This window comes from Saimiri boliviensis, chromosome 11 (assembly GCF_048565385.1).
Source record: "Saimiri boliviensis isolate mSaiBol1 chromosome 11, mSaiBol1.pri, whole genome shotgun sequence".
Classification (NCBI taxonomy): Eukaryota; Metazoa; Chordata; class Mammalia; order Primates; family Cebidae; genus Saimiri; species Saimiri boliviensis.
In genome coordinates this window covers 32,887,894-32,912,048 of record NC_133459.1, presented here as the reverse complement: position 1 = coordinate 32,912,048, position 24,155 = coordinate 32,887,894, and the positions used below count along the sequence as shown (strand labels likewise).

The 24,155-nt window shown below is 47.8% G+C and overlaps 1 protein-coding gene across 2 annotated transcripts in view; it reads right to left on the bottom strand.

The window, feature by feature from the left end:
• The window catches only part of C11H1orf94 (chromosome 11 C1orf94 homolog), a 50,537-nt gene that overhangs the window by 7,357 nt on the left and 19,025 nt on the right, over nucleotides 1–24,155 (bottom strand). For both annotated transcript variants that reach the window (XM_010348105.3, XM_003937540.4), the window contains exons 2-5: nucleotides 11,130–11,818; nucleotides 7,988–8,248; nucleotides 6,731–6,906; nucleotides 370–447 (exon numbers count right to left, since the gene is read on the bottom strand). In XM_010348105.3, the coding sequence (XP_010346407.1) occupies nucleotides 370–447; nucleotides 6,731–6,906; nucleotides 7,988–8,248; nucleotides 11,130–11,574 (960 nt within the window). In that variant the 5' untranslated portion in view covers nucleotides 11,575–11,818. The remainder of the gene's footprint in view (nucleotides 1–369; nucleotides 448–6,730; nucleotides 6,907–7,987; nucleotides 8,249–11,129; nucleotides 11,819–24,155) is intronic.

Genomic DNA, 24,155 nt, shown 5'->3' with positions numbered 1-24,155 from the left:
ACATAACTTGCATGTTCACTTTATGACTTTGGGCAAGTTACTTAATCTCTCTGTGCTTGGGTTTCCTCATCTATATAACCTACCTCACAGAGTAATTTTGAAGCCTAAATTAGTTAGTGTAGACACAGTCCTTAAGGGTGGGCCCAGCACACAGGAAGGGCTCCATTAAGTGCCCACTGTTATTACATATGGACATCAGTTTGTGATTTCCACATGCATGCTGGTATGTGAGTCTGTACTCTGGAGCCAATGGTGGGCCGGAAGTATATTGGCTGGTCACCAGCTGGACAAAGAGGAGGGAGCAGGTGCACCCTGTGACCCAAAGGCCTTCATGGAGCCAGGACAGAGGAGGAGAGATGGTCTACTTACCTGTCTGGAGTAACATCCCAGCTGGGGGTGCAAAGCCTGCTGATAGGGCATCCTCGCTGCTTGCTGTGGGTACAGGCCCTGGGGAGAAAGAGAGGTTCAGTACAGCCAGGCAAGGGCTTCTGTGCCAGAAGGCAGCAGCTACTCAGCTCAGTCTCTAGCCCACATGCCTGGACCTCCAGACAGGGCTGAGTTTGTCCCATCACATCACTGGCCAGACCCATGGGCTGTCTGAGGCCAGCTGGGAGCAGGCCAAGACAAGCAGGATTCACACCACTTAGGAATCTTCAGCAGCCTTCATGGCCTTTTCAGTGAGTATGGGAGATGGGAGCTTCAGGAGCCTGACTGCCTCCTGGGCCCCGGATCTCTTAGTAGCTGTGTGACCTTGGGCAAATCACTTCACGCCTCTGAGCCTCTTTTTCCTTATCTAAAAAATCACATGTGCTCAGGCCTGCAAAGCCTATGAAGGTAGCCACATTCTCTTTGTTGCTGTCCACACAACTTTTCGAAATGCCTTCCCCTAATCCCATACCTACCCCCTGAAGACACAAGGTGTCCATGTACATCTCTACATGTGTGTGTTGGTTTGCATCCATGTTTATCTAAGTACACCTGCATGTGTGTTTGCATTTTTGTCTATGCAACTGTGTACTTCTGTGTACAAATACAACTGTGAACCCAGGTGTGTTAGTGTGGGTTCCTGCTGCTGTATGTCTGTGTGCCCATGCATATACCTGTGTCCGTAGCTTACGGAGCAGGACAGTGTGAGGATGAATGAGTTTATATATCTAAAGAGCTTAGAATAGTGCCCAGCACATAGTAAGGACTCAATGATCGGTGTGTTTGTCATCTCTCACTGCCTCCTCCCTTAAATAGGCTCTCTGGCCGTTCAGCCAGATGGGAAATTAACATTTTACTCACAATTCTGTCTTGGGGTGCTCATGTGTCCACATACAGACAAAAGACACACACACATACCCCCACACACACAGCAGAACTGGTGTTGTGGGAGTGGTCAGCTCCAGTCTCAGAATCTGCCTCCACCTGCCAATCCAGAGTTTTTCCTTTAGATAAGGCTCAAAACTCAAAGCACCTCTCAGCCCTGGACATCTCAGAAGATCTGCGGCCCGAGAGGCTGCCTTCATTCTGGGCTCAGCTTGTGCTAATGACCAAAGTGTTGATGATGGCTGACACCACACCCTTGAGGATTTCCTCATGGCCTGTGGATTTTCTGATGTGGAGTCTGCGAGGAGATCACCCTGCTCTCCTCCTGCTCCATCTTCCAGGTTCGCAAGAGGGCACATCTTCTCAGAGCCTCTCCTTGCTCTCTGCTCCCATGCAGGGGACACTCCTGACATTCCTGTGCTCAGGCCCCTTCCACTTTTGCTCACTCCTTTACCTGAAACCACCTGCTCCCCTTTACTCCAAGCCCTGCAGCCCGGGGCAGCCTGTCTCTCCCATCATGACCGCTGTCCTGTCCCTGCAACCCCAGCCTCTGCCTGAACCTGGACAGAGCAGTCTGACTGATGGGGTTGCCTCACCTGTTCCCAGCCCTCCATGAGCTCCAAGACCACTAGGCAGGTTGCTGAGTGTCCCTCCTCTGTTTTGCCCCCTACTCTCAACCCCATTAGCACTTACCTCTGCTTTCTACTGGCAGTTGTGCACCTGCCTGTTTCTGTTTATATGTGTGTACATCAAACATGTGTGTATATACGTTTGTGTGCATATGTGTGTGCACAGTGTCATACACAAAGATCTCTGCTGGGAGCATGGTCACTGTTTTTGAGACTCATTGTGCCCTCTGAGAGGGTGGACAGAGCTAATGCCTCCAGACTGCAAAGCCTACGATGCAGCAGCTGAGATCCCCTATGGGACTCTTTCATCTTCCTTCCGCCTCTTTTTCATCATCTTCTCCCTCAGGACTCCCAGGGTACAGCACTGAGCAGTCTCCAGAATGCCCAGTGTGGGCCACCCAGCCACCCCTCACAGGAGCCCATCCAGGGCTTAAGCTGGTGGCCCTGGTCCTCCTGGGAACACCAGGGAAGAAGGTGCCCCTTGCTTTCCACAGCCACCTTCCCCAGCCTCCACCATTTCACACCTGCTTGTGCCAGTCTGCCCTAGGCTCTATGGATGGCAAACAGCTGCCCACCCCTAATCAGTCCCAGGGTGGATTATCAGGAGATGGTGCCACAGTCATCAGTTATAAAACACTGCATGACTTCAAGAACATTTCTAGTTGTTAGCATTGCAAGTGTGTAAAATCACAAGCAAGGGTAAATTAACATTCACTATTGTTTGCTTAAGCCATGGCCTCTTCCCACGCACCCCACTCCTTAACTGGGAGTAGAGTTTCTTCATGCCAAGTATCCCAGGGGCCTCCGAAGCTCCTCGGTGTTGGGGACTTTGTCTTCCATGTCTCTGAGTCCTTTCACCACAGAGCTCTGAGTAAACCGGATTTGGGACCTCGTCTTTATTCCTAATGCTAAGCAAGAAAGAGACCAGGCTAGACTGTTCCCCAATTCTCCTCTCTGTCCCTCAGGGTCTGCGGAGCTTTCTGACCCCATTTCCTTGGAAGATTGAGGCTGAATCATAATAAAAATCAACATCTGTGTCACAGCTTACATTTTACAGAGACTCAATTAATCCTTACAACCATATCAGTAGCTGCTGCTGCTGCTGCTGCTACTGCTGTAATTATTATGAACCCATTTCACAAACCAGGAAACCATGGCTCTGAGCAGCTAACCATCCTAAGCCCTAACTTGGAAGCAGCAGAACCTGTAAAGCCAAGTCTACTGGTTTCAAAATCTGCTTTCTATTATCTCAGGCCCCTTGATCAGCTATCTTGAAGCTGGATGGCATTGAGAGATCACAGAAGCTGGGAGAAGGTAAATTATGCTGTCCTTCCTTACCACGTGGGAGGTGCCTTCCACAGGTGACCAATGCCTTCCACAGCCAATTTCAGCTGGGCCAGTTTGGTGCTTAAACTGTCTCATAGAACCCAGCAGACCTTACCAATCAGGGTTCTTCTGCTGCTTCTGCTCAGAAGCCCAGGAACCTCATAGTCAGCCATATGATGGTAAAGACAGAGGACCTTCATGCTCAGAAAATGATATGTCCAAATCTCACCCACTCCAAAAAGTCAGAAGAAATTAACATAGCAAAGAGATGCTATCCCCACTTAATAAAGCAAACCATTGCAAATTAGTTTTACATGGTGAATTCTGTGAGGGCATTTTAGAGTGAATCGGCTTATACTAAATAAATTATGCAGTTGTTTCCACTTTAGAGGTGGAGATGCTTATAGAGCTGGTCTCTGGTTTATTCCTGAACTTGCATTAGACTCCAAGCTTCTACATTATTCCTCATTTTTTTCAGAGATAGGGTCTCACTATGTTGTCCAGGCCAGGCTTGAACTCCTGAGCTCAAGCAATTCTCCTATCTCAGCCTCTGGAGTAGCTGGGACTACAGGCACACGCCACCACACCTGAATTCAGTCATCTTTGAATCCCTCTACATGGCACAATGCTCAGCTTCTAGCAGGTGTGGTGAGCAAAGGTTTTCAAAATTACTTAGATGAATGAGTAAATAAATACATAGAAGTGACTAAATCGCAAGTAGGTGAATAAATGAATAGTGAATAATCAAACAAAAATGCAAGGGTAGAAGCATGTTGCTAAGGGAGTCAGTGACTCACCGAATAGGACATTCCAAGACCTGTGTAAGGACAATAGACTACTAATATGAAACTAGTTCACTTTGGCTTCCTTCTTAGGTGATTTTCATCACAACCTCTGACCTCCACAATGAGGTGTGAGCTCTCCCTCCCTGGGGAGGGGATAGGTACTTGTTCTCTTTAGCAAACACACAAACAAAAAGCTTGAAAACAAAACAGAGAGAGGCTTTGCTAAGTTCCTTTAAGATTCAGGAGCTAAGTCTGGTGGGTCAGCTTGAAGAGTTGTTTTTTATTTTACTTTAGGTTCTGAGGTACATGTGCAGGTCATGCAGGATTGTTGCACAGGTGCATACTATATGCGGCATTTCTCCCCACGTTATCCCTCCCTACCCTTCCCACCCTTTGCTGTCCCTCCCCTAGCACCCCCCACCTGTCCCCAGTATGTGATGCTCCTCCCCCTGAGTCCACTTGCTTTCATTGTTCAACACCCGCCTATGAGTGAGAACATGGGGTGTTTGGTTTTCTTGTGTCAGTTTGCTGAGAATGATGGTTTCCAAATTCATCCAAGTCCCTACAAAGAATATGAACTCATTGTATTTTATGGCTCCATAGTATTCCATGGTGTATATGTGCCACATTTTCTTTTTTCTTTTTTTTAAAAAAGACGGGGTTTCACTGTATTGGTCAGGCTGGTCTTGAACTCCCAGCCTCAGGTGATCTACCCGCCTTGGCCTCCAAAGTGCTTGGATTACAGGTGTGAGCCACCATGCCCAGCCAGTGCCACATTTTCTTTGTCCAGTCTATCATTGATGGGCATTTGATAAGAAGAGACAATCCCCCTTCCCCATAGGACATAGGGCTTGCGCTGCGTTGTAAGGGAAAGAATGACATAGGGTTCCAAGGGGTGGAGAAGGTAAAACATAGCAACAGGACAAGCCGAGTCAGAGGTGTTTCCTTCTCTACTTTCTCGCTTCAGGCTGTGCTGGGCCAGGCTGGGGCAGCAAATTGCCAAGGTCCTGGATGCACAGTTTGAGTTCCTGCCCTTCCCCCATACGACATGCAATTCTGGAGAGAAGCCAGTGAGGGGAACAGAAGACAGAAATCTTAGGCATGGAGAATCTTTCCTGAAAAAACTGAGTCCTTCCTAAAGGGACTATTTAAATTATTGGATCAGACTAAGGCTTAAATCAGAGTGGACATTTATTTAATTTTTCCCTCCTTCTACCCAGTGGGTGGTAGCTCTTAAGGGATATTAAGTTAAATCGACAAAATAAAGAAACTACATTCTCCTTGCATAAGTAAGTTCTGTGAGTAGAATTTCCAGCCCTGCTAGAGGTGCTTTACTATCCTTTTGTGTCTGGCCACTGGTTTTCTCCTTTAGCTACGAGCCCAAGAACAAGAATGCATGCCAAGTCACTTTGGTTGGTACAAGCTAAGACTGCTTGGGTGTAGTTTAAGTAAGGCGGCCATATATACTCATCCCTTGATATCCTCAGAGGATTGGTTCTAAGGCCACTCTCCCTCTTCTGCCCTGTGGATACCAAAATCTTGAGGATGCTCAAGTCTCTGGTATAAAATGGCATTTGAGGGCCAGGTGCAGTGGCTCACGCCTATAATCCCAACTCTTTGGGAGGCTGAGCCAGATGGATCACATGAGGCCAGGAGTTCGAGACCAGCCTGGCCAACATGGTGAAACCCATCTCTACTAAAAATACAAAAATTAGCCAGGTATGGTGGTGCACATGCCTGTAATCCCAGCTACTCAGGAGGCTGAGGTGGGAGAACCGCTTGAACCTTGGAGGCAGAGATTGCAGTGAGCCAAGATCGTGCCACTGCACTCCAGCCTGGGCGATAGAGTGAGACTCTGTCTCAAACAAAATAAAATGGCACATGAGGATGCTCGGGTCCCTGATATAAAACGGCATAGTAGTTGCATGTAGCTTATGCAAATGTTTCTGTATCCTTTTATCTCTAGATTACTAACAATGTCTAATAATGTAAATACTATGTAAATAGTTATTACACTGTATTATCTTTTACTCGCATTATTTTTTATTGTTGTATTGTTGTTTTTTATTATTTCCTTCTTCAAATATTTTCCATCCAGACTGGTTGAATCTGAGGATGTGGAACCCGTGGATACAGAGGGCCGACTGTAATTTGCTATGCAAACCAGGACACGAGAGTGAAAAGGGATGCCATTAATATTATTTTGGAACAGAAGACCAAAATCGGGACTGTCCCAAGTAATGCAGGCTACATGCCATCCAACCTTAAAGGAAGTCACAGGAAGAAGGTGGGAAACAAAGACTGTCATATCATCTTCTCCTGGGAGCCCAAGCACTAAACCAGCCACAACCAGCAAAACGAGGCTCTCAGTGAAGGGCACAGCGTAAACTGGAATTCAGACAATAGAAAGTTAGGACTCTATATACATATGTGTGTGTAGATGTGTGCACGCGTGCACATAAACAAAGGGGTAGGTCTAATGTGACTACAGTGAAAAAAATAATGGACAAGCTGACAAGTTGACAATGCCCTACCATAGCCCCTGCGAAGCCTCTTTCATGTAGGGAAGGCATTCAGAGTCTAGAGGCTCTTTGTGAAATAGGCCCCCTGCCAGCCACACCTCCTCTGTGGCCTAAAAACCCGTGGATATCCACAGGAGAGCCAGGCCCGCTCACTGACCTGATACTGCAGGAAGGTGGAGGGGTTCGTGAACACTGGTGGAGGTGGATAGTTCAGGTTGAGCCAGAATGGCTGGTTCAGGGTTGCTGAGGTCAAGGCTGTAGCAAAGTGCGGAGTGAAAACATTCCCTGTGTGCTTCAGGTTGTTCTTGTCAGCAACCGTCACAGGTGCGTTAACTGCAAGTCACAGGAGAGGTAAAGTGGATCAGGGATGGAGGCAGGGAGAGGCCAGGACACCTTCCGCATCACAACTTCCCTGGGGATTCAGTCTCACAGGTCAGATTCCTTAAGCTCCAAGAGGGTTCTTCAAAGTTCTAGTACATTTCCAACTATAGGTAAACATCATTAGTTCATGCCTTGCCAATTTGGAAGGGATGAAATTCCCAGTAGGTCTGGCTTGGAGCTTTTCTTTCCATCATTCACTAGTAAAGAAGGCAGTTTAGCAAGGAAATACAATAAACCAGATTGCTAGGGCTATATATCACCTACTTACAAAATGAAATTCTTTCAACTGCTTTAGAAAAATCCAACTTTATATGAACCATTGCTATGCCATTGGAATTCATCCTTATCAAATAATTAAAGCAGCCCCTCCCTAAGGATATATATTTGGCAACACTAAGAAACTTGCACAGGTTGTTGTATCTATATGGGAATTTAAAAAAATATTTTAAAACATTAAATATTTCAAAACATTAAATTCAGCATGCAGTGACTCAAAATTGGTCTAAACGAATGAAGTTAGATTGAGTTGTTTCAAGATAAGAATCCTGGATTCTTCCTTTCTACAAGACTTCGTGGGGTCTTACAAATTCAGAAATGGGTCCTCTGTTTCCCCCTTATTGGCATCCTTTTGGAAAAAGAGGTATGACTAGAACAGTTGTAGGAGGGCAAGGAAGAGAAAGCAGGAACATAATCTCAATGTAGAAATAATCTAAAGCAAGGATTTTTTGTTTTGGCTTGGGCAATTTCAGAGGATATAATACATGCTGGATCAGGGCTATATTCAGAAGTGACTATTAATAATGTTGATATGACCCTTGAAAGCCAACCACATTTCTCTAGCAACTGTATTCCCAAGAAGGGATATAGGGAGAAAGTCATTTTTCCCATTTTGTAGGTTTTAAAACTGACAACTATAGAAAGACAGTGAATTTCCTATAGATGAGACAGCCACTTGGTGACAGAGCCACCTGAAGCCTGTGAGGGTCGCTGCAACTCCCTCCCCTGCAGCCCCTCCCTGGGTAGGTGAGCTTACCTTTCAGCTCCAGCCCATCCACTTCCACTTTGTTTCGAAGTTTCAGCTGCCCGCTTGGGGTCTTGGTGGCCCCAAAGAACTCATAGAGTAGGTTCTTCTCGGCTGGACATGCAGGTTTCTTGGGAGGCAGGGGAAGTGATGTGGTGCCCACTGGGTCACAGCAACCCTCCTCACCACAGGTGTCCTTCTGGCTCTGGGGCCACTGGCTGAGAAATAGGCTTTCTCGAGCCTTTGTTGGCTCCTTGGTGCCAGGGCTCCATTCTATAGGAAGAGAGAAACTGAGTTAATGCCTCTAGAAGGCCAAGGGCTGGATGCTGGAAGCACCATTCTGTGGATTAAATGATGAATCCTCTGTAATACACACCTGAGGCTTGGGCCACTCTGGGGGACTCTCTTTCAGCCAAATACAATCCCAGTCTCTCCCTGAAATCTTCCCTGGCCCCTGCCTATTCTGATCCCCCAGTCTCATGCATCCATCAATCCATCATCTATCCATCCATCTCTTCATCCATCCATCTGTCCTTTCATCCACTCATCTGTCCATCATCTTTGTCTTTCTTCCTTCTATCTACTTATCCATCCATCTGCCCATCCATCCGTCTATCCCATCTTTATCTTTCTACCTTCCTTGCATCCATCCACCCCTTCATCCTTCCTTCCATCATTTCTTTCTTCCAATTAGCTTTTTCTTTCCTCTCTTTCCTTACCCTTCCTCCTTCCTCCCACCCTTCCTTCTCTCCAACCATCCACAGTGCCAGGCTGAGGAGAGAAGGATGTCTTGGATGCAGTTTCTGCCTTCAGTGAGCACATGGTTTAGTGAGGGAGACACACATTTCTACAGAACATGTGGTCTGAGCCACACACTTTGTGGTCTCTCATCCTGGATTTTACTTTTGTTTTATTACTCACAGGTGATTCAGCTCACTTGTCAGTGCCAGGCCTTGACCTGAGTGCTGGGGACACAGTTGTGAGTCAGAGCCAGACTGTGCCCAGCAGGAGTTCATAACAAGGAAAAAGAGAGAGACATGCCCAGAAATAGCTCCAGGACAAGGCAGATGAACACCACGAGGTGGCAGAGGGAAGAAATGGGAAAACAGGGTGGCTGAGACTGCTTCTGTCTGAGAAGGTTACTTCCAGAAGGAAGTAGGGTTTCAGCAAGGCCTTACATCTAGGGGTATTGGGGAGGAAGTCATGGCAGACATGGATAACTATGGGCAAAAGCCTGAAAGCATCAAAGAATCATCATGAATCACTGGATATGGCTGGAATGTGGAGCAGGGGCAAGATTGGTGGCAGACCCAGGTCTCTCTCCGAAGAGACTGAGCATTTATTCTCCCAATGCAGAGGTACTTTTGGGACCATCACAGATCCTCACTTCTTTTGTACCCAGCAAAAAAAGCTTGTGGGAATTGAAACCTGGTCACCCACTGGGTGCACTGGCCCACAGCAGTCACTGGGATCTCTCTAGTTGCAGCCAGAAAGGACCTGTGCCTCAGTGTTATCTGTTGATAATAGACCTGATCCCACCAGCTTTTGGCCCCCTAGTCAAGTGGCTTGGGGGCTGAGCTTGGAGGCTAAGCCTGTCTTCCTAGCACCATCCCAGCCAAGGAAAGAGTTGCTCTAGCCTGGGCCAATTTAGGAGGAAACAACATTTTTAGCAAAAAAAATTCCTGGAGACTCTTCCAGGAGTTTCTCTGGTTGCCGAATTCAGACCCTAGCCAGTGAGCTGAAATAACAGTACTCACTAATAATAACCCTTTCCCCAGAGACCTGTGCACCTGCAGATTCCCACTCACATTTACAGGCACCTTAAACATCTACGAAGCTCCCTCTTACAAGGTCTGGGCACACAGATACATACACATTCCTATCTGTTGTTCTTTTGACTAAGTGACACGTACACAACTACACACGTGACAGACACATGCACAAAAGTGTACACAGACATACTTAAATGCACCACTCCTGCGTTTTCTCTAACAAATACACTCAAACCTTCAAAACTCCTTTTGGCACACACTTTTGTACACACAGACATGCACCAATGGTGGGCAGGGTGGGTAGTACAGAAATGCTTCCAATCCAGCAGCCACGTCCAACAGGGAAGTATCCATGGGTCCCTCTGGGAGAAAAGGTAGGAGGAAGTTCTCCCCTCTGGGAAGAGCTCAATTCTCTCTCTCCCACAGCCCCTCATCCTAAAGCCCTCTGGCTCCTAGAGCCCTGTCCAGGACCCAGAGTCCAGCTTGCTATCCATGGCTCTGATTCCTTGGCCTTCCTGCAATGCTCCAGGACACAGAATATTCTAGACAACCTTGCTCTTATTTTCTCAGGGAGATGAATTTGGACCCTCCCGATACGGGCATCTCTGGCTTACCCATCCATGCTCATAGCCCAGAGGGAATTGTTCTTTTGGCTCACAGGAGTATGGTAACTCTCCTAGTGACTGCTGACCCTAGGCAATGGCCATGGCCATCAGTCTACCTTCTTGGAACCTTATAGTATGACTGGTTGTATCAGAACAACACACAGAATTCTGGGCATAAAGTAGGAGAATCTTGGGTGGTGGCTGGCTTTCCTGGGAAGAATGTGACCTCTTCAATAAAGTAAGTCCCAGGAAACAGATTCCAGAGTCAACAGTCTGCACTGTGCCTGGATAATTTATGTATCCACCCTGCTACACCAGAGATGGAGGACCAGGCCTCACGTCCAGAACAGGTGCCTCCATGAGACAGATGCCAAGTGATCCCAGCTACCAATCAAATTTCTCCTCTATACATCTTGGCATCCCCATGCTGCAGTTTTGCCCTGAAGCCATCTAGGGTAAACACTTCCTTCAATGCACTCTGGATACCTGTTTGATTCCAAAATTAAGCCAGTTACTATATGGCTCTTATTTCTCTTCTCAAAGTATGTTGAGATCAGGGCCTCTGGGTTTGCTCACAAAAACTGTGCTCTGCACAGGGGCACCCAGCAAAAGAAGGTGGTTGAAAACAGCTTGTCCCTTGGGGCTGTGCCCACCAGAGAGGCTGCTTTGTCCTGCTTTGCACAAAGATGCTTTATGTACATGCTGCAGTCCTGATGGCTTCTTGGGAGGGACCTCTTCGTTGCATACCCACTCTACCCCAGTTCCAGCCCCACTCACCCATCAAGTGGTGCCTCTCCACAGCAGGGTCAGCCTCTGGCTTGGAGCAGATCTTGGCAAACACTGGGAGCTGCCTCTTCTGAGCAAAGAGCTCAGGGAGCTTGTCTTGGGGTGCAGGAGGAGGTGGGGGAGGTGGCAGCAGAAATGGGCTCAGCTCCATGGGCTCCCTGAGTCCAGGGCCACTGAACATGTTGTTCTGTAGGAAGTCCTTTATGACCCTTGTCTCCTCCAGCACCTTCTTGTTGTCAGGGGCCTTGGATGCCTCAGTGGACTTTAGTGGGAACTGGGCCAGAAGCTTGCTGACCTCCAAGTTGGAGGCACCTAGGATGCAGTCCCTGTCATCTGTCCCCTTGCGGCTCTTGACTTTGGTGGCACGCAGTATGTCTGTGACAGCAGACATGGCAGAATCACAGTCCTGTCTGCTGCCATTAATGGATGTGGCCATCTTCTGCTTGGGAAGCTTGTCGCCGACAATGATGGAGGCTCTGGGGCACTCATTACCGTCTGCCACTACAGGAGGGGCAAGAATGCAGGGAGCCACCTCTCTGGTCCCCTCGGGAGAGCTGCCGGGTGCCTCCAGCTCTTCAGAGCTCTCTTTGACCAGGATCGAGTGCTCTTTGGTGAGGCTCAGGAACTCCTGTTCTACCAACAGGGAGATCTCATCTTTGTCACTGCTGAGCTCCAGAGCTCTGCAAATGGGTCAGAGAGACAGACGGTGTTAGTGCCAGCTCACGAAGGTGTGGCTCTGCAGCAGGACATAGGCCCCAGAAAAGGGAGGTGGATACATAACATGACAAAAACACACTTCCTGGTAAGAGAACCCAGTGGACACACAGTGGACCCCCACAGGGCTCTGCACCACACCGGCAGGATGCAGCACTGAGAGCATGATGGGGAAACCTGGGTCCTCTCCCATCAACCTTGCTGAGTGAGCTAGGGCAAGTCACAGCCTCACTGAACCTTAATTCTAGTCCATCCCTCCTATTCTTCATGCTCAGGACCTGAAGCAATGAAAGACCAGAGAAGAGGTTCACTGGGGAATTTTGTCCAGCACCAAAGGGGCCAGGAACCAGCCATCAGCTCTAAGTGTGCAGTCCAGGGTGCTGGGACTGAGCCCTGAGGAGCCCCCAGGAGCGTAGTGCAGCCCCCATTACCTCACTGCAGCATGATAGAGTGGAGAGCCTGAGCTTACACTCTGACCCAGTCACTTCCCATCTGTGTGACCTTGGGCAGGTTGTTCAGCATCTTGGTATTCTGTCTCCTTCTCTCACTACTAGGAGTATCATAGAGGTGCAAAGCACTTTGGATGGTGTCTGACACAGAGTAAGGGTGATTCAAAGGTCAGCTCTCATGTCTACACCACCATCAGCCTTGGTTGGTTCCTGCCCCTGGGTCCCCTAGAGTAGCCTCTTGGATACCCGTGTTCACTCTGGCATGGCCTCTGACCCAATCACAGCCTCTGCACTGGGCCTCACTTCATGGGCAGCACCAGCAGTTGGGTGGTCCCTGCACTGATTCACTGGTGTCTCCCTGTGTCTAAATACTGGCCTCAACCTGTACCTTGGACCCTGGGTCCTCCACTGCACCCTTGCTTGTCAGCACCTGCCTGATAGCACCTGATGATCCCCTAGCTTCTAGGCTCCTGGTTGCCACTTCTCTCCAGGTGTGGAGAGGATGGCAATCCTATTGGCCTGGCTGGTGTCCCTGCCCACCTCACCAGCATCCTTGGCAAGTAGCCACCTTCCTGCTTAGTGCTCCTAAGAGGACCAGGGCCACCAGCCTAGAACCGTCTGCTGTCCCCACTCAATGGGCTCCTATGAGAGGTGGGTGAGGTGGCCCACAGAAAGCATTCTTGAAACTGCTCAGCCCACTATCATGGGAGGACTGAGGGAGAAGATGATGAAGAAGACCCAAGGGAAAAAATCCAGGAGCCCCACAGTGGGGCTCAGCTGCTGTGGTTTACGCTTTGCAGTCTGGAGGCCCAGCACACATTCCAGCTCTGGCCACCCTCTCAGAGGGTACGATGAGACTCCAAGGGGGTGACCATGGAATGCCTCCAGCAGGGTCTATGCCTTCCTGGTAATGCTCATTGTGTACACGCGTGCATGCATGCTCACACGCACATACACACACGTGAACAGAAACAGGCAGGCACACAACTCACATGTCACACCATACACAGACCCAGGGGAATAGTCACTGCATTTAAGTCAATCAGAATGGACACAGTCTATAGTCCTAGTGACTTCCTGCTGTGCCAGACAGGAAACTTTTAGTCCCTGGGTACTGATGAGTTCTGAGGCAAAGACTTGATGCCCCCAGGGTGCTTGGGGAGCTTGGGGAAGAGCTAAGTACTAAAGACATGGGAATGTACCAATAGTCCAGCAGCCAAGACAGCATATTTTGTGAACATTAGCCCCACATGGAACCTCACTGTGCTTGGAGGCAGAGAGTAATGCCTGCAAAAAGCAAACTCCAGCCAAACAGACCTGGGTTTGAATCCAGGCATCACTGCTCTTCTCATGTCAGACCCTGGAACCCCAGGGTCCTCCCCTGTAAAATGGGTATGACAAGTAACATCACTGCCTCATGGGATGGTTGAGAGCGTTGGGTGAGGTCACTGGTATGTGAGCTCAGCACAGTGCCCCGTGCACAGGAAATATTCAGTCAATGTCAGCTGTGAGCATTAGCTAGTGTGGGCTGGTCCTGGCCGGCTCCTGGAGGGCCATTGGATCTGTGTGCGCAGCAAGGTCACTTTCTATTATTTTCTCCTTCCCTACATTCTCTCTTTTGTCCCCTTTCCCTAGCTTGTCACCTCTTCCCTTCCTTTGCCTCCTTCCCATGTCTAGACTTAGGCCTATAAATAGGCCTCACTTTCCCGGCTGTGTCCCCTGAGAACAATCAGAATGAAGGGGCTGCCAATCCACGGTCTAAAGTTTTAGAGCCCCCTCCTCTTCTTCTTCTTCACCATCCACCTCAAAAGGAACAGGTGAGTCTCAAGTCACAGGAATCAGACATTTGAAGGACTAGGTTTTGCCTCCCCTCCCCAAATACTTTGCAAAGCAAGCCATACACCAGTCACTTCACTGAATTAGAAAGACACAGTACAATTATGTTAATTTTTAAAAATTGTGATAATGTTATTGTGGTTATACTTAACAACAACAAAGAGTCCTTATCTCTTAGAGGTACATCCTATTTACAGAGAAAATGATGCCTGGGACTGCCTTTAAAATTAATCCAGCAGGAGGAGGGAAAGAAGAGAGAGGAAGTAATAGAGGAAACAAGATTGGCCATGTGTTGATCATTGCTAAAGCCAGGTAATGGTTACAGAGGGTCATCATACACTGATCATTCTATTTGTCTGTGTTTGCTTTCTGGTTTATTTTTACAAATATTACACACACATGGTCAAGAGTAGCTTCTAGAAGCCTCACAGGGCCCTGAGATTCCTGTACCAAAAAACTCCCCACAATGGTCCCTTCTCAGCACCTGGGAGGTCACTCCTGCCCTCCCCAACCAGAAGCCAGGCTGGCAGAGGAACTAGCAGGGGCTGAGTGTGAATTCCTACTCTGCCTCTCAAGAGCTACCTTCTACACCTTAATATTCCTCATCTGTCAAGGTTAGACTGTGAGCATTCTATAAGTTGTGCAAAACAGTTAGCACAAGCTGCGTATGTAGTGGGCCCTCGAGAAATGCTCACAGGATAATTATCATAATGTAATTATCAATGTTTAGATCTTAGTTATGAGACACCCATATGTGCCTCTGCACAACTTCTCCTCACAGGCATCTAGAGCAATGAAAAAAGCATCTGCCCCACTGTTACCCACACTGAAGCCTTTGTGGTGTTTAAGGAAACATTCATGTCCCCCACCCCCGACCTGCAACCACCTCCTTCTCTCCAGTCTGAACTCATGATGGCTTTCAGGAGATATGGCTTTCAGACCTGACCCCTCCAGGCCATTCTCCTTTGGACATACCGCAGGAACCAATGGGGCTCTTGGAAAGCTAGCACTGGTGTGCCAAGAATATAGGGGCCTGCCACAGCTATAAGCCCGGCTACATGGCCTTGAAAGGTTACCACAGGATATCTGTCTTCCTCTTGCCAGCCTCTACAAATTCATATTTCCCTCGCATATGTCTTGAGCCTACTACAGGCCAGACAGAAAGCCAGGCATCCACATATGTGTTCATGTTTAATCCTCCCCATATGCCTGGGAAGTAGCCAGAATCATCCCCACTTTACAGATGGGAAGAATGACCTTGAAAGGCTAAGGACCTTGTCACTCAGAGGAAGGAAGCTTATGTAGGGAGTTGGCTGCGTCCAGCTCCCTCCACTAATTCCTCCCCACCTCCAGCCTGGGCTTCCTTTCAGGAGATCTTTATCCAGCAAGTTCTCCCAGATTCCTGGGCAGGCTTTGTTCTCCAATCTGAATGCAATCAGGAATATTGTCGGTTTCATCCCAATCACTCCAGCCTGTGGAGGATCATCACAGTGAATCTTGAGCCTGTCATCTGTGGCATTAGCTGTCACTGACAGCTCCATGTCAGCTGCATGTCTGATGAGCACATCTTCTGAGTCTTTTGCCAATTTACAAATAGAAATGTTGAACAGGAGAGAGTCTGGGGCAGAGCCTCAGGGACACTACCAGAGACTCTCCTCCCAGGCTGACAGTAATCCTGGATCAACACTTTGGGGGAATAAATCAACCCCATCACCGTCATCCCATCTCCATTCCCTCCCAAGAGCTTTTATCAAACACTTCGCTGCAATGAGGATTTGCCTCACAGTTAAAAGTCCCTGATTCAGGGTTTCCTCCCACCATGCCCCTCCACTTCAAGAAAACAAGATCTGTTTGTTCTTATTTATTCTAGAAAACTGCATGCCTGCAGAGCTGGGACATTCTCAGAACTCAGATCAAACCATTCTCCTACTGAAACTCCTCCTGTGGATTCTCATTATGCACAGGATAAAATCTAAACTCCTTTATGATGCCCAGAGCACTACACAAATTGGCCCCATCTCCTCCCTCTTCCAGCCATGTTGTCCTTTTATCTACTTGAAATGCTAAGTTCATTACGGCCCCAAGGCCTTTGCACTTCCTATGGAATGCTTCTCCTTGCAATCTCACCTTATCGTTCAGGTCTCAGTTCCAGTGTCACAGTCGGAAAGTAGCCTTTCCTGCCTGTTATTTAAAAGTGTCCTTCCCCCACCTTACTCCATCAATCTGTTTATTTTCTTCACAGTATTGATTACCATCATCTACTTTAGTAATATCTTTTTTGTGTCTTTACTCCCCACAAGGGCAGGGACTTTATCTCCTCCAAACCTAGAACAGTGTTTGGCACATCATTCCAGCTCAGTCGGGATTTGTTGAATAAATGACTGAACAAACTCACTTGCCTTTACCCATGTCAAGGCCTCTAAGAGCTGGTGGCGACGTGTCTGGCTTTGGATCCATTTTCTGTCCTTCCATCTCACATCCCATCTCTGGTCTGGCATCCCTGTGAGCCGATCAGATGGCAATGACCATCCTGCTTGACCCGGTGGTAAGGGCTTCCAAACTCTGCAAGGCCGTCCCATGGCAGACCCCACACAGAACCTGCATTAACCTTAAGGAACCACCTTGGGGTTCACAGAAAAATTCTGTGGCCACCCCACCACTTTGCTGGGTTCAAGGTTAGGCTTGCTCACCCCCACTTCCTGCAATCTACCTTTTTCCCCCCTAAGTTTTGCCAGTCCTGGCACCTCTCCCGTGCTGTTTGCTTTCTCTTTTGGGTTGGTGAACACTACCAGATCTATCACAGACTAGTACAGTGAATCACTCAGGGAAGTTAACCCAGCTCCTGGGCTACTGACAAAGGAAGCAAGTCAGAATCAGTTCTGCGGCTCCAGCTCCACGCAGTGCCACCTCTGCTTTGACCAGCTCCAGAAATGATAGTTGTCTGATGGTAGCTCCATACTCAGATGCTGTGCATTATTTCTGCATTTGTGGTGTAGAGTCATACAAAAATAAAGGCTATTGACTGGTTGGCACCCCTTCCCAGAATAATGACTAAGCAAGCATGCTGTTAGCTCCTCAACAGCAGTTCTGTGTACATGATAACACAGAGCAAAGATGAAAACTGCTATTCATCTGAGCCAAACAACAGAAAAATGCAAGCAGAAAATTGTTAGTGCTGGAGGAGGATACCAAAACAAATATTTTCTTCTAGCTATGAGATTTTAGACCAATGACAAACACAGTACCCAAGGCAACCTGGCTGATCAGAGTGAAGTGGAGGGCTTTAGAGTTGGGCACAGACCTGGGCTTGAACTGTGGTCCATCTGCAGACTGACCTTGTGGCTTTGGGTGAGTTTCTGCTATTATATGTCTATGTGAGTGGAGCAGCACAGCATACTAGTTAAGAGGTCAGTCCCTGGAAGGAGGTAGAAACTAGATTCAAATCCCCACTGTTTAATGGGGCTAGCGGCTGTCCTAAAGGAAGCTACCTAATGTGTCAAAGCCTCAGGTCCTATTTCACAAAATAATAAGAAAGGTTAATTATTTATTTAGTGCTAACAAGCCAGGCATTGTGCTAAGCACTTTACATGCAAAACTCTCATTTTAATCCCCCCAACAGCCCCAGTGGGGTAGTGTGGTAGACTAATTATAGTACTGGCCCCCATTTTATTCACACCTTCCCGTATCCATACTCCTTGGTAATTCCCTCTCATCTTCATTTGTAAAATGTGGAGGCTTGAAAAGTGTTTGGGAATTAGGGCTTAGTTTTGTATCTCTCTTGGGACTTGCAACCTCCATGTGAACAAGCCCAGGATAACAGGTCACACAGAGGAAAACTCCAAGTTGCATCAGCCAACCCAGACCTAGCTAAGTGCAGATGCATGGGTGATCATGAGCCAAGTTCAGCCAAGCCCAGCCCACAGCAAAACGCCCTGCTGAACCAAACCTAAATTGCCAAACTAAAGAAATCAGAGCTAAATAAGTCACAGTTTTCAGCCACGAAGGTTTGGGGTGATTTGTTAGATATCAAAAGCTTCTTGTCACAGATAGGTACAGTCATCCCAGTTTTCAAAATGAAGAAGCCAAGGAACAGAGAAGCTAAGTAATTTTCCTATGGTCACAGACTTACTAAGGGACAAAGCTGTAATCTGAGGCAGTCTTGCTCCGATGCCTCTCTCTTAACTACTAGCTATGTTGCTCTGAAAACCAATGGTGAAATACTGTGTGTGAGAATAGTAGTGATAGGTACCTAAGTTAGGAGAGCAGACAAGGCTTCTTTGCATATTTGTCTTTTAAGCTGGGGCATAAAGGAGAATAAGGACTAACCCAGGTAATGAATGCAAAGAAGAGCTTGCCAGACGCAGGGAACAGCATGTGCAAAGACCATAAGGTGGGAAAGAGCTGGTGCATCATGTGGGAATAATGTTCTAGGGGTGGGGCACATAAATGGAGATGGAGGGGAGTAGTTAGAGGTAAAAGCAGGACTCAGAATCTGCCAGGCCTTGGAAGTGATGCTAAGGAAAAGCGCAGGGAAACCACTGGAGAGATTTAGGCAGGGAGGTTTCAGGCTCTGGTTTCCAAGAGCGAGGGTTATTTCTCTCCAGAAAATCTAGAGGAGTGACAGGAGGAGACTGGGGCCTGAACCAGTATTTATGAGGAGTTTGCTAGGTGCTGGTTTTACAGGTGGCACTTGTCCCTACCACAACCATGAGGGATACAGAGCATCTTCCTTCCCAATAGAGAAAGAGGAAATTGAGGCTCAGGAAGGTTAAAAGATGTATTCAAGTTGACCCTAGAGAATAAGTATTGGGGTGGGATTGGGCCCTAGACCCACGTGACGCCCAAATCTCCCCTCTTACCCCCTGCCCTCCACTTCCCCTAACAGTGGAAAAAGGAGAAAGAGCAAGAGCTTTGCAGTCAGGAGAACTGGATTCAAAGCCCAGATATGTCCTTTCTGAAGGGTGACCTTCTACAGTTCACTTCCCTTCTCTGAGCCTCAGTTTCAGGGAGTGCCAGAGGCCAGGATCCAGCCAAGAGCCAGGAGGATGAGGCAGCAGAAGGCAGAACTCACTGGACAGGCAGGTGTCCAGCATGGGGACTTGCAGGAGGTGTGGCAGTGAGGGAAAGGGAGGGCACCAAAGGCTCCAAGCTAGGAGAGGCCCCTTATCATGTAAGCAGTGACTCTGGCGTCCAGCCTAGCATCTTCCCCAGTGGACCCCCACCCTGGCTCAGGCCAAGGCCAGTGGGCATTTCTGAGTCTACCTGTCTGCATAGGGATCAGAGACCCATGTTCTCTGATCAGAGACCTATTTCTCTGGTACATGTCACAGCTCCCAGTGTGGCCCCTGCCCAGTGTGGAGGGAAGGGAGGTGGTCACCTCTGCCAAGCTGCCTGTGTCTTCCTCCATCTTCCTTCTCCTCCGGATTCAGGATTCACTGAATTGCCCAGGTACCCTCTCACCACATACACACCACAGCCACACCCACACACACATGCACACACACACACACACATACACACTCAGGCACATATACATCCATGCACCACACACTCACAGTCATGCACACACACTAAGAATACATACATTCACACATGCACACACATACTGCAGCTACGCACACATATCACAGCCATGCACACAGACACACCACAACCATGCACACAGATATACCACAGCCATGTACATACACCCATGCACACACACACATACACATGCACACAGAAACAGCAAGGCACAGACATCCAACCACACACATCCTGCACACATGCACATACTCATACACATACACACATTCATGCATATACCTGCACACCTATGCACACACCCATGTACACATAGACACTACACCCGTGCGCATACACACACACACACAAACCACCATGGCCCTCCTGCTTGGAAAACCAACAGGAAGGAAAGGAAACGGGGAAGGAAGGTGGATTCTACCTCTCTCACTATGTGGGGGGCTTAGGCTGACTTCTGTGTTTTTTTGTTTGTTTGCTTATTTATTTTTTGAGACAGAGTTTCGCTCTTGTTTCCTATGCTGGAGTGCAATGGTGTGATCTCGGCTCACTGCAACCTCCACTTCCAGAGTTCAAGCAATTCTCCTGCCTCAGCCTCCTTAGTAGCGGGAATTACAGATGCCTGCCACTACGCCCAGTTAATTTTTTGTATTTTTAGTAGAGATGGGGTTTCACCATGTTGGCCAGTCTGGTCTTGAACTCCTAACTTCAGGTAATCCACCTGCCTCAGCCTCCCAAAGTGCTGGCTTGAGCCACCACACCCGGCCAGCTGACTTCTTTCAGCTGAGGGGTAAGGGACAACTGGGAGAAGCCACAGATTCATTCAGTTGCTGTCGCAGGGCCTATGCACCTGTGTCCTAAAAGTACCTGGAAAACCCTTACAAGAGCTCTGTCTCCTGGGACTTTCCTGGTAGGAGGCAGCGGGCTGAGCTGAGGTCTGGGGAAAGCTTTGGCCTCCCCACCCCCAGCCCTCCTCCACCCTCCAGGCCACAGTGAGGATTAAGTGAGATGATGAATGTGAAAGCACTCAGTAAATTGTAAAGAGCGCTATGCAAATGTTAGCAGCTCTGACTGAGACAGTGTGGTGTGGGAGAGCCAAGCCTGGCTGCAGGCTTTGGAGTCCCACTGCCCCAGATTCACAGCCAGGAGCCTGGCTTACTAAAGGTGTAAAATTGGGGAAGTCATGGAGACCTCGGTCTCTTCATCTGCAAAGTGGGGATGGTGATATTCACCCAGAGTTAAAGGAGGCAACACTGAAATCTCTCAGCTCCCTGAATGCCAAGCCTGGACTTTACGTTCATCTAATTTCTTACCAAAGGTCTTCACACATAGTAGATTCAATTTTTTAAAAAATGTCCCTGACATACACTTAGAACTCAATAAAGGTCAGTCTCCTTCCTTCCTTCCACACTTTTCTCTGAAACACATCCTTTTCAAAGATGTGCCGAACAATTCTCTTTTAAGCCTAAGGTTTCATCATCTTTGACCCTCCTCCAAAGTATCAGAGAACCTTTCATACACATGCATACATCACCTGCAGTGCTTGTTTCAAATACAGATTCTCGAGCACCCTTGGAGAAATAGCAATTCAACTGATCTAGAATGGAGGCCAGGTATCTGCATTTTGAGCAGCTATTCTTTCTTCACTTGTGACATCCCTGTTTTCCCCCAGTCTCACATCCCACCTCTCCACCCTGGTTTTGATGCAATAGTACACTTGCAGACACCCAGCCGGCGAAAATTTCCCTCTAGATGCTTTGCAACAATGTCCTGCCTGTTAGGGCAGGTGAGACAGCCTTAGAAGGCATATTGTCAAGTGGAAGTGAGACACCCTGCTCCCCACAAGGTCCTCCACCTGATTCTCTCTCTAGGGAACAGGTGAGCTGAGTGAGGACTAGAAGTGTTGGGCGGTGGGTGGTGGAGGGGGGGTGGTGGGATTCAGTGAGCTGGGGAATGAGACAGGAAATACCAGGGAATAAATACAGCAATAAAGGAGCTTCGGCTGGGAGCTACAGAGTGATTCTTATTGTTCAAATTATCTTTAAAACTTTTCATTTGAATCTGTTTAATAAGGGAAGGCTTACCCTAAGGAAGAGGTTTTTTTTTTTTAATGTGGCTTGGGAGCTGAATTGGAAATAACATTGCAACAAAGATATTAAAAAGGGGATTAAACCAAACCACTGGTGGCCCATCTCTGCAGGCTCCCACAACCTGCAACACAGCTCCCGAAACCATAAGATTAAATTACAAAGGGGGACACGGGAAGTGGGATGTTAATCATGATTCATCTTTCTTCACCACTCATGGCTCCCGGTGCTAAGCAGACGTGGAAGGGCTATTCGGAAGGGCCTGTAGTTCCGGTTAGAACTCAAACCTTGACGCCATATCAAACTCTTATCCCCGCTTTGCTACTTCGTCTGAGCTGGCTGTCCCTGAGCAAATTGCTTAACCTCTCTGAGCCTCACCTTTCTCATCTACAAAATGAGAGTAACATTGACCATTTACTGGGAAGGGTTGCTAAGAAAGCGAAATAAAGCAGAAGACTAAAATACAGAGCCTGGCACATATAAAGTGCTCAAGAAAACGTTATTTCCCTTTTCTGCAACCTAAGACAGAATGAGAAAAAAAACTTCGATGTCTTAAGTTATTGATATTCTGTGCTTCCTATGATGACCATGACCTTGGCTTGGATCCTGGCTACCTCTGGGTGGTGGCAGTTTTATGGCTTATTCACCATTCACTCCCTCATTCATTCATACCCACTGCATAGCCACCAAGTGCCAGGAACTCGGCTGGGCACTGGGGAGACAAAGATGAGTAAGACACAGACCTTGCCCTTAAGCAGCCCATAGTCCAGTAGCAGAAGAGGAATTGTTGTCACAAGGCAGCACACAATATGTGCCAGATGCCCACCACCTCATCAGAATCCCACCCTGGAATAGTGCTGACAGCTCTGATTAAGGGGCTGTGTCCTTCCCTCTGGCCAATGGTCAAGAAGAGAGCTCCTTTTAAACGAACTCTTCCATTCCATCATTCTCAAAAGATCCATCCCATGTGGTTCCCAGAGCTAGGGAAGCATTTGTCTCTTATTATGACCCCTTCCGCTTCCTCCCAGAAGACAACATGAGTTATGAAAAACAACTGCTATGATCTCCCTTTTTGCCCTGGCTGCCAAGAATCTTAAACCAGATGCTGTCATCAGCTGAGTAGTTTCCCTTCAGCTTAAGTTTCCTGGCGTATATGTCTCCTTGCCCCATATCAATCATGTCCTGTCATTTTATCCATGATAATGACAATGATGACAGTGAAATGGTGATGATGATGAGGAACATGAATCCTTCTCTTATTTGCAGTGCTGTGTTAGCTTTATGTATATCATTTCATTTGCTTTCATAGTAATCCCTTAAAAGAGTCTCTCTGACTTTTCCCATTTTTTCAGATGAGGAAAATAGGGCACGGAAAGTTGGGGGAATTTGGTTACAGCTAGAAAGTGTGTGCTGGGACTCTAATTCACCTGTCTCCTTTTTTTTTTTTTTTTTGTTATCTGGGCCACCTTAAGACACTTAGAAAAGAGGTGGAATATAGTTGTTTATTTAATTAAAAACAGGAATGTGGAAAGAATAGAAGGAAGAATGTTAAATGATGTGAACAACAAATAATTCAGAGGACAACACACTTATTCTAGGTCCTTTAGGATGGGTAAGATTTAGATAGACAGAGATATGAGAGAAGGGCATTCCTGGAGTGGAATAACATGAGCAAAGGCAAGGTGATATGCACCTGCTGGTAGCTCCTGTTGGTTTATAGAGCATGTGCAGGAGACCAGCAAATGTGCATCTAGAGATGGAGGCAGGGCTATTACGGAGACCTCCAAAGACTAGGCCAAGGGGCCAGAGGACATGTGGAGCCATGAAAGATGTCTGAGCAGTGCTGTTGACCTGCTCCATAAGATGAAATTGGGGAAGGGTGGAGGGCATCCTGGGGAAAAGGTACCAAATGCAGTGAGAAGAGATGTGATGAGGGTTGCAGAGGAGAGACGAACAGGGAGGCAAGGCGTCAAAGACCATCATGGAGGTGGGCAGCTAGGACATGTGGCAGGCTGGAGAAAGGAAGGACCAGTGTCTGCCAGCACTGTTTCATGTACTAGTTCACTTGGCAAACAAGAACAGGGGTGCTGAGACTCAGCATTGGGAAGCTCAAGAGAGGGAAAGGCTGGGTGCAGTGACTCACGCCTGTAATCCCAGCACTTTGGGAGGCTGAGGGGTGTGGATCATCTGAGCTCAGGAGTCCAAGACCAGCCTGACCAATACGGTGAAACCCCATCTCTACTAAAAATACAAAAATTAGCCAGACATGATGGTGCATGGCTGTAATCTCAGCTACTTGGGAGGCTGAGATAGGAGAGCTGCTTGAACCTGAGAGGTGGAGGTTGTGTCACAGCAGTCCAGCCTGGGTGACAGAGCGAGACTCCATATCAAAAAAAAAAAAAAAGGGGAGA